The sequence below is a fragment of the Helobdella robusta genome, assembly GCF_000326865.2.
Source record: "Helobdella robusta unplaced genomic scaffold HELROscaffold_63, whole genome shotgun sequence".
In the NCBI taxonomy this organism is placed as follows: domain Eukaryota; kingdom Metazoa; phylum Annelida; class Clitellata; order Rhynchobdellida; family Glossiphoniidae; genus Helobdella; species Helobdella robusta.
Genome location: NW_008705353.1, coordinates 68,229 through 80,438, shown reverse-complemented (window position 1 = coordinate 80,438; position 12,210 = coordinate 68,229). Strand labels below are relative to the sequence as shown.

The following is a 12,210-nucleotide window of genomic DNA, read 5'->3' as shown; positions in this document are numbered from 1 at the left end:
TCTCTCTCTTGTAATGAATCGTTAGATTAGCTGTGTATGGCATGGCGCGGCTTTCCACATTTTTGCTTTTTTTTCTTATAGATTTTATTTATGTTGACGATTTTAGGAACATGGGTGTGTGTATATATATATATATATATATATATATATATATATATATATATATATATATATATATATATATATATATGTTGGTAATAGACCATATTTTTTACAATATTCTATAAATTCTACCGAATGTTTGGCGTTAATATGTCATATTATAACATATTAACGCCAAACATTCGGTAGAATTTATAGAATATTGTAAAAATATATAAATATATATATATATATCTGTGTGTATGTGTGTGTGTACAGTTTAGGAATGTCACAGCATTTATCAATATTTAATTTTTCAATCTTTCTTACGAAGAATTTCAATTGAGTTGTAGTTTACAATTCACAATTTTTAGCCTTAAATTACTGAAAAATTACTCCCATCATAAATGCATTCCAGCATTTTACCAGAATAAATTTTGCAGGGTCAAGTTGAAGGCCGTGTTAAAGATAAAAGGTCATAATATAGAAATTTTTTCAGTTAGGTCGGTGTCAGATTAGTGAAATTTCTAAATATCTGAGCTGATTTTTTGGGTTGTTTTTTAGATTTTCCGATTTGTTAATCATTAATGTACAGTTTTATAATTTTATCTTTCAATGTCATTATTTCGTATGTTATATTCATAAAGTTTTTTCACCGATGCTATGGTTGCAATAACCTTTTTTCGTCTTTTCAGTTTTAGTTACTGTTTTGTCTACAAATGCTACAAAAAACTAAAGTTATTTATAAATTAAATAAAATTAATTACAAAATTAATACTTAAACTGTATTTTTCAGTGTAAATTCATAATTTCTTGAATAGGTTCTGAAATTCGAGCCCCACCTAACTTAACACAGCAGTCTAACACAAACACATCAAGCAAACAGCAAGATGCTAAGAACAGGAGTTGTGAAATCCCTAAAATTAGGCGACCAGATAGCTCGTACGACTTCGATCATACCTGCAAGGTGGTCGACGGCTGCTTCGGCCAACGAGGAATCGGCCAGGCTGACTTTGGAAGTTAGGAAGAAAATTAATGAGAAGAAGAGCAAAGCGCTACAGGGTGGTGGTCAGAAAAGAATTGAATCACAACATAAAAGGGTACAAATACTTTATTTTATTATTTTTTTTATAATTTTTTTATTCTTCTTTTTCTTTTTATTATTTAAAATTTATTTTTAGGGAAAATTGACGGCCAGAGAGCGCATAGAAGTTCTCAGTGATAGGAATTCCTTTGTCGAATATGACCAGCTGGTCGAGCATGGTTGCACTGATTTCAATATGGAGAAACAAAAAGTAAACTTAGATTTTTACTCAATTTTAATAATTTTTTTTTTTTTTATTTTATAATTTAATATTAAAATAATATTGAAAAGTATTTTTAAAAGAAATAACGTTTCATTAGTTGCTTTCTATCTTTAGTTCCCTTGTGATAGTGTTGTTACTGGAAGAATTAAGATCTTCGGAAGACCCTGCTATCTTTTCAGTCAGGTGAGACATGACGTTATGATGATGTCATCGCGATGTCATCACCAATTTTATTTCATCTTCTTTATCATCATTACTTGAACTGTTTCTTCTACTATTTTAATTAATTCTCTCTTTAAAATTTCTCTTATACGACATTAATTACAATTTTGTAGAAGTGATTTTATTTAATAATGTTTTAAAAATCATTTTTTCTTTGCAGGATTTTACTGTCTTTGGTGGCAGTTTGTCCTACGTTCATGCTAAGAAGATTTGTAAGGTGGATAGTATTATATTTTCATCATAAGCATTCATTCATTAATTGTATTTTATTGGTGGTATATTTGTTGTATATCTCTTGTGTATATCTGTTATATATCTATTGTATATCTATTGTATATCTGTTGTATATCTGTTGTGTATTTGTTTGTATGTATCTATTATTGTATATCATTTTTGTATCATTGTTATGTTTGTTTTTTTCGTAAATTATAGATCTATTAGCAGCTATGTACAATTGTACAAACTAGCCAATTGCAAACCACTATTCAAATCAGCCAATAGAAGGTCACCATTCATCTAAATAAACCATTAGTAAGCCACCATCATCCAACCAATATCAACCAATCCAATTAAAAATCGACCAATAGACCAATAGCAAGCCAGCAAACAATAATACACCCTCAACAAACTTAAATCTAACCAATCACGTCGCAGGTAATGGAACAAGCCATGCTGGTTGGTGCGCCAGTTATTGGCCTGAACGATTCGGGCGGGGCTAGAATTCAAGAGGGCGTGGCTTCGTTGGCCGGTTACGCCGAAATCTTCCAGAATAATGTCATGGCGTCCGGAGTCATACCCCAGCTGTCACTAATCATGGGACCGTGTGCCGGTTAGGATGATGATGAAGATGAGGATGAAGATGATGACGATAGTAAAGATGGTTATGATGGTGATAGTGTTTAGAGCTGATTGTTGTGATGATAAGGACGAAGATTATGACGATGACTATTTTATATTTTAAAAATGATAACATGATCTGACGATTATTATTATTATTTTTAGTATAATGATAATAATTTTTATCATAGGCGGGGCTGTTTACTCTCCGGCTCTCACTGACTTCACATTCATGGTGAAAGACACCTCGTACCTCTTCATCACTGGACCCGATGTTGTCAAGGTGAGTTCGTTGCTTGGCTGCCTGGCTGGCTGATTAGTTGGCTGGTTGATTGATTGATTGATTGGCTGATTGATCGATTGATCGATTGATTGATTGATCGATTGATTGATTGATTGATTGATTGATTGATTGATTGATTGATTGATTGATTGATTGATTGATTGATTGATTGATTGATTGATTGATTGATTGATTGATTGATTGATTGATTGATTGATTGATTGATTGATGGATGGATGGATCGATCGATCGATCGATTGATTGGTAGGCGGTCTCGAACGAAGACGTAACACAGGAAGAGCTGGGCGGATCGAAGACACACACTGCTGTTTCCGGTCAGTCCGTTAATAATAACAGCAACAATAATTATAATAATAATAATAATAAAAACAATAACAATTATAATAATAATAGTTATTATTATTATTAATTGTGACGAAATTTGTGCTAGGGTGTGCGCACGGAGCTTATGATAATGATATAGAGGCCTTACTGAAGATGAGAGAGCTCTTCAGTTATCTGCCATTGAGTAATAGAGAACAGCCTCCAATCAGAAGAACAGATGACCCTTGGTGTGTTTGTGTGTGTGCGTGTGTGTGTGTTTGTGTGTGTCGGTTTGTATGTCTACGTATGTCTGTACTGTGTGCATTCAAGTTTTTATATATGCATGTACGAATGAACGAATAAATTAATCAATCAATGAAAAAAAATAGAACAAACGACAAATAAATGAATGAATGGAATGTCGAATGGCCTTGACATTGCTATTTAAGGGATAGAGACGCGCCCGTCCTAGACACTGTGGTGCCCTTGGAAAGCATGACAGCCTACGACATGAATGACGTCATCAAAGGGGTGAGTAATTGTGAATGGCCATTCATTCAACTGGTCACTTGCTTACTCATTCATTCATTCATTCGTTCTCTGAAATTCAGCTGTTTGATTGAATAAACTGAACTTTCTTTCGGCCGATTTCAAATAAAATTTTTTCGTTCGTTTCCTTTATTCTATTTTTAGCGGTTCATTCATCTGTTAGTTCGTTTTTTTATTTATTCATTCATTCATTCATTCATTCGTTCATTCATTCATTCATTCACTTAGGTCGTTGACGATGGTGAATTTTTCGAGATAGCCCAGAAGTACGCGATGAACATCATCGTCGGATTCGGTAGATTGAACGGCAGAACCGTCGGTATCGTCGCCAACCAACCGAAAGTGGCCGCCGGTAATTATTGTAATAATTAAATAAAATTATAGTCATAATAATCAATTATAATTAATATCATAAATAGTTACCTTGATTTTACAGTTTTGTACAAGGTCAAATAAAAATATTTAGACTTCTGCATTTGTGAATATATCGGTGCTTATGAGTGTATTTATGTATAATTTTAATAAATATAATAATTATGTCATAATTTCTTTAGGCTGTCTTGACATTGACGCCTCAGTTAAGGGAGCCAGATTTGTGAGGTTCTGTGATGCCTTCAACATACCCATCATCACCTTTGAAGACGTGCCTGGCTTCTTGCCTGGTTAGTTTCCGCCTCTCTGTCTGTCTGTTTGTCTCTGTGTGTTTGTACTTCATCGTCGTAGCCATCATCACCATCGTCGTCGTCCTCATCATCGCCATCCAGGTACAGACCAGGAACACAACGGAATCATCAGACACGGAGCCAAACTGATTTACGCCTATGCCGAGGCCACGGTCCCGAAGATAACTGTCATCACGAGGAAAGCCTACGGCGGTGCCTACTGCGTCATGAACTCCAAGCACATGCGTGGCGACCTCAACTACGCCTGGCCCACAGCCGAAATCGCCGTCCTGGGCGCCAAAGCCGCCGTTAAAATCATCTTCCGAGGTGATCAGGGCTCTGCCGAACACGAGAAGGAGTACATCGACCTGTTCGCTAATCCGTTTCCGGCAAGCACCCGCGGCTACGTCGATGACGTCATCGATCCCAGACAGACCAGGCGTAGGTTGTGCCTGGATTTGGAGGTCTTGGCTAGCAAGAAGCAGTCAAATCCCTGGAAGAAGCATGGAAATATTCCTCTGTAAAGAGGAAGAAAATGATGATGACGATGATGATTGTGATGCAATGATGATGGGGTGATGAAGATACGACGATGACGTCATAGTTATGTGATGTCGCACGAACCATGATGATGAAATGATAAAGATGAATGACGTCACATTTTACGCACCTTCATATCGATAATACTATTGGCTGCTGAACAACGACGATAATAATGATAGTAAAAATATTGACGATGGTATTTAAAATGATTAAAACTGGGTGATGGTTATGTTGGTGTCGGGGATAATGATTAAGCGATGATTGTATCATGAGATGGTATCATGATATTGTATCATGATATAGTATCACGATGGTGGCAAAATTTTTCAAAACGGGAATTTTCAACTTGCAAATTTTCTTTCTACATTTTCTTCTTGTTACTTTGTCTTTCTTGGCATTTGTTAACAAGATTTTATTTATAACTATAATTATTTGTTAACAAGATTGTATTTATAACTATAATTATTTGTTAACAAGATTGTATTTATAACTATAATTATTTGTTAACAAGATTGTATTTATAACTATAATTTAGTATTTATTTGTTAATAAAATTATATTTATGACTACAATTACTTGTTAATAAGATTGTATTTATAATTAAGTATCTGTTAATAAGATTTTATTTACTATTATTGCTATTTTAATTAGGTATTTTTTTTTAAACGTTCGTCCTTTGTAAATCGTGGTTAATTTTTATTACCATTATCACACTAGTTAAAATAAGACTTACTCACTGATTGTTTGATACATTTACCAATTCGGCCGGCGACAACAACAACAATCATAATAATTATTTCTTATAAAATAATTAGTTTATTAATATTGTTATTATTATTTATATAGAAGTTAATATTATTATTATTATTTTTACTTTTGTATCAGAGGTTATAATGCGTTTGTTTCATTTTCATCTCTTGAACAAAATGTGAGTTTATGTTTTAGTTTTTTCAGAGTAATAATAACAGTAATAATAATAACAACAACAACAACAATAATAATAACAACAATAATAACAATAATATATATATATATATATATCCGATTTACTTAGTCTTAATGTTAGCTGACTAAGTGGATTTCAGAACGAACAGCTGAAACTTGATAACAACAACAATAATATTAATAACAATAACAACAATAATAACAATAAATAATAATAATAAACTCACTTTTTGCTCTCAACTGAAAAGTTTTGTGTTTCTATCAAACATTACAAATATAAGCGCAGAATGAAACCCGTGTCGAGATAAGATTACACACACACACGCGCACGCACGCACACGGGAGTCGTCGTCATCATCACCATCAAAATCATCGTCAGTCGACACGTTCAGCTTATATCCATCAAATCATTAGCAGCAGCAGCAGCTGAAGTCGAAGCGGCTGACGACGACGATGACGAGGACTCTTTTATACTTTCCAAGATGGCCGACAGCTCGCCATTCATCTTTATCTGACCAACAAACTCCATGAATTGAGGACATTTGTCTGAGGTAAATAGAAAAAAATGAGTTGAAAATATCACAATCATTATTCTCACCACCATCATTATCCTCATCACTACCACCGACCAGCGTCTGGTATAAGGGCTAGGGCAGCGACAGCTCTCATGGCTGACCTCTTCAGTTCATCCTGTTTCTCAAATTCCTGCTTCACTGAGGTCGCTCTCACCTGATTGGTCGATGAGTTGTGGCCGAGGTTATTTGATTGGTCGGTTGATTGGTTTGTTGCCGGATTGATTAACGTAAAAATTAATTATTCAAAGATCGTTAACAACTATCCAGCCAATCAAATCAACCAGCCAACCAACCAGTCAGTCAGTCTGTTCATTTGCATCACATCACGTACCTACCTACCTACCTTACTCATACAGGTAGCTTTCAAGGGCTCAATGATCCTATCCAGGTGCTGTAACACTGCTCCTGGACACAGATGGGATAATCTAAGTCGGAATGATGGATGAATAGATGAAGTGATAGATGAATGGACGAAATAATGGATGGATGAATTTATAAAAGAATGAATGCACGAGCGGATGAATGAAACGATGGATGGATGAAGGTCTGAATGAATCAACGAATGAATAAACTAATTGATAAATAACGTGAACGAAAGAAGATGAAAGAACCACACCTAAATTCACATTACAATCACCAACCCAACCAGCACCATCACACCCCCATCATCCTCACCTAACAAGCATAAGGTATGTAAGCATCTTAATATCGTAATGATCGTTCAATCCCTCTTCGAGATGCTGGAGGAACACAAAGATATCGACCTTCTCCAGACATGCATCCAGCAGGGTGTACATGCATTCGAAGGCTGCCTGTTGGAGTTGCAAATTATCTAGGTTATCTATTTGTACTGCACGTTTATATGGCTAGCAAGAGAGCTCATAGAGTAAGAGAGCTAGGTTTAGATGTTTTATCGTGTCACTGATCTATTAGTGCCAAACTATAAGACTATTATAAATAAGGGTGTGTGTATGATGTGTCCATACAATCAACAAGATGATTAATAGATTTGTCACTTGAGCATTCAACCAATCATTCAACCAGCCAATCACTGAAACACACCTTCCTGATATCCAATCCGTCATCAACTGTATGCTTGAAAGGTCCCATCTCGACCTCCCTGATCAACTCCTTGCGAATCTTCGTCTCCTGGTAGAGGTCGGGCAGTACGTCCTGCAGAAGATCTCGCATCTGATTGGTCGATTGGAGATGATTGATTGAAGATGATTAATTGATTGATTGAAAATGATTGATTTGTTAATTGGTGGTTTGCGATATTTTAGATCATAGTTATTGGAATAAATATTTCAATTATCAGGCATTATAAGCACACATCAACCATTCATCCAACCAGCCAACTAACCATCCAACCATCTAACTAACCAAAGCCGGTTTATTATGAGCCACAGAGTTGAAAGCGACCAAAGCCACCCTCCTCACGTTAACATCTTCATCTCGGAGAGCGTTCAAAAACTCACCAATGTACTGCTTCAAAAGGCCATCGTGGGCTTGCGGCTGATCAGACACCACAAATTTCACGGCAGCTATAGCGGTACTTCGGGCTAAGGGGGAGGTGAACTTCAGGCAGTCCTTCAGTTTCGGAATCAGTCCAGCCGGATCCAACAGAGCCAAACGACCGAGACATTCGGCCACCACGTTTCTCGTGCCCTCCTCCTGATTGGTTGGTTTGATAAACAAACTTTGATCAGTTCATGTGCTCTCATTAACAAATAACAATCAGATATAGATGGACCAAAAATATATAATAAACAAAAGATATTGAAAGTACTAACTGAACACTCGCAGTTCTTCATCAGCAGGTTCCAGATTGTATGAACATAAGGTGTTAGTTGCTGCTCACTGCTGTTACCAGCCCCGCCCCCGCCAGCAGTTGCTGTTGACGGCTGCTGTTGTTGCTGGGAGCTGCTTATGACCTCTTTCAACGAATGCAGCAGCAGGTACTGCCTCTTAGCAGGCTGAAATTCAATCTCTTTTAATACAAACGGCAGCATGATTTCCAGGTTTCCAACAGCAATGGCTCCAATTGAGATGGCAGATGATTGCTTGATGTCGTCGTTGTTTGATGAGAAGCAATCAATTAGAGCCCTCTGGAGACGGAAACATTTCTCAGGACCCAGTTTGCACTTCCTCCCTGCCTCACCGATGCCCAATATGGCCATCAGTTGAACCGGGTGTGGAACATTCGGTTGACTGATTGATCTAATGAACCCCTCAATAACATTGTCTATGGAGGCCAACCCGTGTCTTTCAGATTGTTCGTAGAGTAGGACAGCCACACACTTGGCAATGGAGTGGTAGGCTTGTTTGTGAAGGATCATGTTTGAAAGTGAACTGCCGTGTGATTGTTGCAGCTGCTGCTGCTGCATGTGTTCTGCTGATTCGTGCACAGGATAAGTCAGTTGGTTGAAGAGGTGGCTGAATGAGGCCCCCAGCAAAGTGGAATTCTGTTCATGAGCATGCATCAGTGCCACCAGGAAATCCATCACCGACTGTAGGACTGTACCCTGAGAGATTAAATTAATGGACCAAAGAAAATGAATATGTATATAAAGTAACATAAATGACATTGTAACACAGAAACCTAAAAACAACACAACAAATTTTCATGAAAGATTCAACAATTTTCTCTTTGAAAGTTTAGCAAATGCACAGCAGAATGCACCCACCCACTAACCTGCAGAAGAGGTGACTTGACCAGCCCAATGACCTGTCCAATGACGACACTTTCACCTCCGATGACATTTGAAGCTCTGCCCATCTTGCACAGTGACGTCAACAGCTGCAGAGCCAGCTGAGCAACATGAAGATCGAGGTCAGACACCAACGCAGCTGCATCATTCGTTGTTGCATCAAATGCCCCAGCAGTTGTCGGCGACACATAGCCACCACGAGCCAATGCATCCAAACATTGAAGAGAACAGAGCTTCAATCCCCGTTGATTCTTACGTAAGAATGTTCCTAGCAGCGGAACACAGTCAGCCAGGAGCATCGGCGACAACTGAACGTGAAGTGGTGAAGAAGCAATTGCAGCCAGTGCCTTGGCTGCTGATAATCTAGTGGTTTCATTGCGTAGGCGATCGACGAAAATGGGTAGACAGGCGTTCAGACGATTTGGACCAAGAATATCAGCTCCATGACAGATGATTTGAGCAGTGCAACCAATGGCCCGTTCTTTAACTTGCTGGTCTACATCCGTAGCTGACAGTCTTTTGACTGAAGCTGTAAAGATGTCATAGAGGAACTGTTGATGGAGAGGTGTTGCAGTGGAGTCTGAAGTGCTGTTGTCCAGTGGTCGAAGAACCTGCATAGTAAAGTTAATCACGTTCCATTCAAATAATTATTCATTTCATCAGCTTACAAATAGCATCACAAACAACCACTTCAACAACAAAATAAGAAGCACATCAAAGAACAAGTGACCAACCTTAACGAGCTGTTGTGCAACCTGGAGGGCCTCAGATGCCACCTTATAAAATGGATCGGAGATGCACTGAATGACAGGGTGGACCAGTGAAGTCAGGTGAGGCCTGAAGACAGCAGAACTGTGGGCCACGAGCAAGAGGTGCAAAAAAGACAAGGCTTCAATCTTCATCGTTGAGCTAGAAGATTTGTCGATTAGTGAATGTTGTAGGCCGGGTACCACTAGATGCATGAGGTCTTTCAGGCAGCCGGGGAGAGTTTGAACAAGCTCTGATAGTAGCAAGAAACATCCTTGCTTTGTTTTTACACTTTTTTCTTTCAGTAACTTGTGTATTGCCCTGGTTAATTTATATTTTTCAGATATAATAAGAATCTCAAAAATTTAAAACATTATAGCACATCACTGAAACCTAACCAACCTGACAATTTTAGGCACCTGAGAGGCCAGTTGGGCAATGGGCCCTTCTACGACTTCCATGCCATCGTCAGTGGCAACTGATGTCATGCTGATGGCAGCTGTTGATTTCGTTTGGCGGAGTAAGGATATGTAGGAAGCAAAGATATCTGATTTCACATTCTCCTCTCTCTCTTTGAACCTGTTTTAGTAAAAAAATTTCATGTTATCATAATATTGAAGACAGCAATAAAAACAAAAAAGTTAAAAGTCAAGTAACAATGGCAACCTTGATATAAGAACCGGTGATACAACTTCATAGAACTCATTCAGCAGATCATGTCTGATGGAGAATATAGAACCCAGGCATTTGGCAGCAGCCCTTCTAACTTTCCAGCTAACATCATCATCGTCACTGTACTCGACATCCGACCTGCTCTGATCATCAGTCTGATCATCCTCTTGGTCATCATCTGCTATGTTCTCATCATCTTGATTTTCATCACCATAACCCTTTTCCTTCTGGGTATCCATGTCACATTCCTCATCATTCCCATAGCTGTAGTTGGGATCGTGGACCAGGGAATCTAAGCAAATTTTGACAATGCCTTGTAGGTAGGGACCAACGTTCTTAGGGCACCTTCTAACAAAAAATTCCAATGTCTGGATGCAACACTCCCTCAATTCGTCGTCATCACCATCAGAGCTGGTCGACTGCATTTTCTTTTCCAGAGAACATAAATGAGTGACTAGAGGTAATGCTCGATCTAGATGTTCTCCAACTCTATGGCCTGACTGTGTTTCGTTAAAAAAACATTTTGTTTTTAAAAAGTCGAGCTATAAAAATATGAAAAATTATCCATCCATATATTCATCTTGCTGTCTTGTTTTATCATCACAACATATTTCAACATAACTTCTACCTAACCCAACTGAATTGAATTTAACTCAAATGTGCAGTTTTTTTAATGACAAAATTTTTCATATATGAACAATGACTGAAAAAATGAAATAATAAAAAAAATAATATCAGTAGTTGAAAAAACACTCAAAGACCTGTCTCGTGATGGAACCCAAGCACTGTATGTACGTTCTTGTTGTGGAAATTGATGCATTCCTCGACAGCTCATGCATCAAATATGTGATTAGCTCACCAAACAAATGATTTGAGCTGGTTGTTGATAAGTTGGATAGAGCCATTATAGTTCTTTTTCTGATGGCCAGTCTTGAACTGGTCAGATGAGGTAATAAAATTTGTTGCATGACAGGATGAAAAGATGTTAGTAGACTGCCAAAACGATTTAAGAGATCACTTAGAATGTCTAAGGTCTCCAGCTGAATGGAAATATCATCTTGTTTTGATACAGCAATCGTCAGTCTGCCTGTTATCTTCTTGCATATATTGATGGCCAGTCCTGAACAACCTGGGGACAGCTCTCCAATCACTGTCTTCAAGCCAATGCTTGATATATCCCTGAGTTGTTCCTTATCTGAGAGCATATTCGTACATAATGTATCGACAATAGTTTCTACCTGGGCATCTTTAACTTTGTTCACCAGAGGTCCCAAACATTTGACTGCCAGATTTTGCACTTCTCCATTTTTATCTTCTAGAAGTTTTAAGAGCATTTTGACAACCTTACGCTCGCTTTCGTCGTCTAGTTTGATTGAATCTTTTTGCAATTCGGTCATCAAGTCGTTCGTGGCCATGAACCGAAAATCTTTATCAGAAGATGTCATTTTATCCAAGAGACTGGCTATGTGCAGCGTCGTAACATTTGCCACCATTTTTCCTGCTTAAGTTTTTCTTTCCGAATAAAAAATATTATATTTATTCTTTTTTTAAATTTAGAAATAGCTTTTTAAAATTACGACGACATAAATACGAACATAAATGATATATTTACCGAATTGATCGGAAGTAAATGTTAAAAAATCGTTAACTAAAAGTAAAATTAGTTTTTAAAAAATTTGACTTTGTTAGTTTTGTTAGTCTTAATTTAATTTTAAAAATTCTGTTATAAATGTTACTTTAATTGATTTAATT

General features: G+C 37.4%; 2 protein-coding genes across 2 annotated transcripts; one reads left to right on the top strand and one right to left on the bottom strand.

Annotated features, from left to right (window-relative positions):
- Window positions 1-904: 904 nt before the first annotated feature.
- On the top strand, window positions 905-5,144 carry HELRODRAFT_186069 (hypothetical protein). Its single transcript, XM_009029884.1, is given in 13 exon segments — window positions 905-1,181; window positions 1,263-1,376; window positions 1,503-1,571; window positions 1,771-1,827; window positions 2,265-2,439; window positions 2,639-2,730; window positions 2,999-3,065; window positions 3,182-3,302; window positions 3,504-3,585; window positions 3,832-3,955; window positions 4,158-4,265; window positions 4,368-5,104; window positions 5,118-5,144. The coding sequence occupies 12 exon segments, from the start codon at window positions 972-974 to the stop codon at window positions 4,787-4,789; spliced, it is 1,641 nt and encodes a 546-aa protein (XP_009028132.1). The 5' UTR covers window positions 905-971; the 3' UTR covers window positions 4,790-5,104; window positions 5,118-5,144.
- A 492-nt stretch (window positions 5,145-5,636) lies between these two features.
- HELRODRAFT_103239 (hypothetical protein) lies at window positions 5,637-12,102 on the bottom strand. Its single transcript, XM_009029883.1, has 13 exons — window positions 11,220-12,102; window positions 10,703-10,958; window positions 10,453-10,654; window positions 10,189-10,365; window positions 9,774-10,107; window positions 9,024-9,650; window positions 8,122-8,853; window positions 7,712-8,002; window positions 7,391-7,519; window positions 7,004-7,140; window positions 6,672-6,753; window positions 6,383-6,482; window positions 5,637-6,299 (listed from the first exon to the last, which is right to left on the bottom strand). Exons 1-13 carry the CDS (start codon window positions 11,949-11,951, stop codon window positions 6,142-6,144), a joined length of 3,957 nt encoding a protein of 1,318 aa, XP_009028131.1. The 5' UTR covers window positions 11,952-12,102; the 3' UTR covers window positions 5,637-6,141.
- Between the last annotated feature and the right edge of the window lie 108 nt (window positions 12,103-12,210).

Excerpts from the sequence above, each read along its gene's own strand:
- HELRODRAFT_186069 (XM_009029884.1), top strand. The coding sequence starts at position 972 with ATGCTAAGAACAGGAGTTGTGAAATCCCTAAAATTAGGCGACCAGATA. Across the intron at positions 1,182-1,262 it reads TTGAATCACAACATAAAAGG|GGAAAATTGACGGCCAGAGA; the intron begins GTACAAATACTT and ends ATTTATTTTTAG. Across the intron at positions 2,731-2,998 it reads CTGGACCCGATGTTGTCAAG|GCGGTCTCGAACGAAGACGT; the intron begins GTGAGTTCGTTG and ends ATTGATTGGTAG.
- HELRODRAFT_103239 (XM_009029883.1), bottom strand. The coding sequence starts at position 11,951 with ATGGTGGCAAATGTTACGACGCTGCACATAGCCAGTCTCTTGGATAAA. Across the intron at positions 10,959-11,219 it reads TGGGTTCCATCACGAGACAG|TCAGGCCATAGAGTTGGAGA; the intron begins GTCTTTGAGTGT and ends AACGAAACACAG. Across the intron at positions 6,483-6,671 it reads AAGCTACCTGTATGAGTAAG|GTGAGAGCGACCTCAGTGAA; the intron begins GTAGGTAGGTAG and ends TCGACCAATCAG.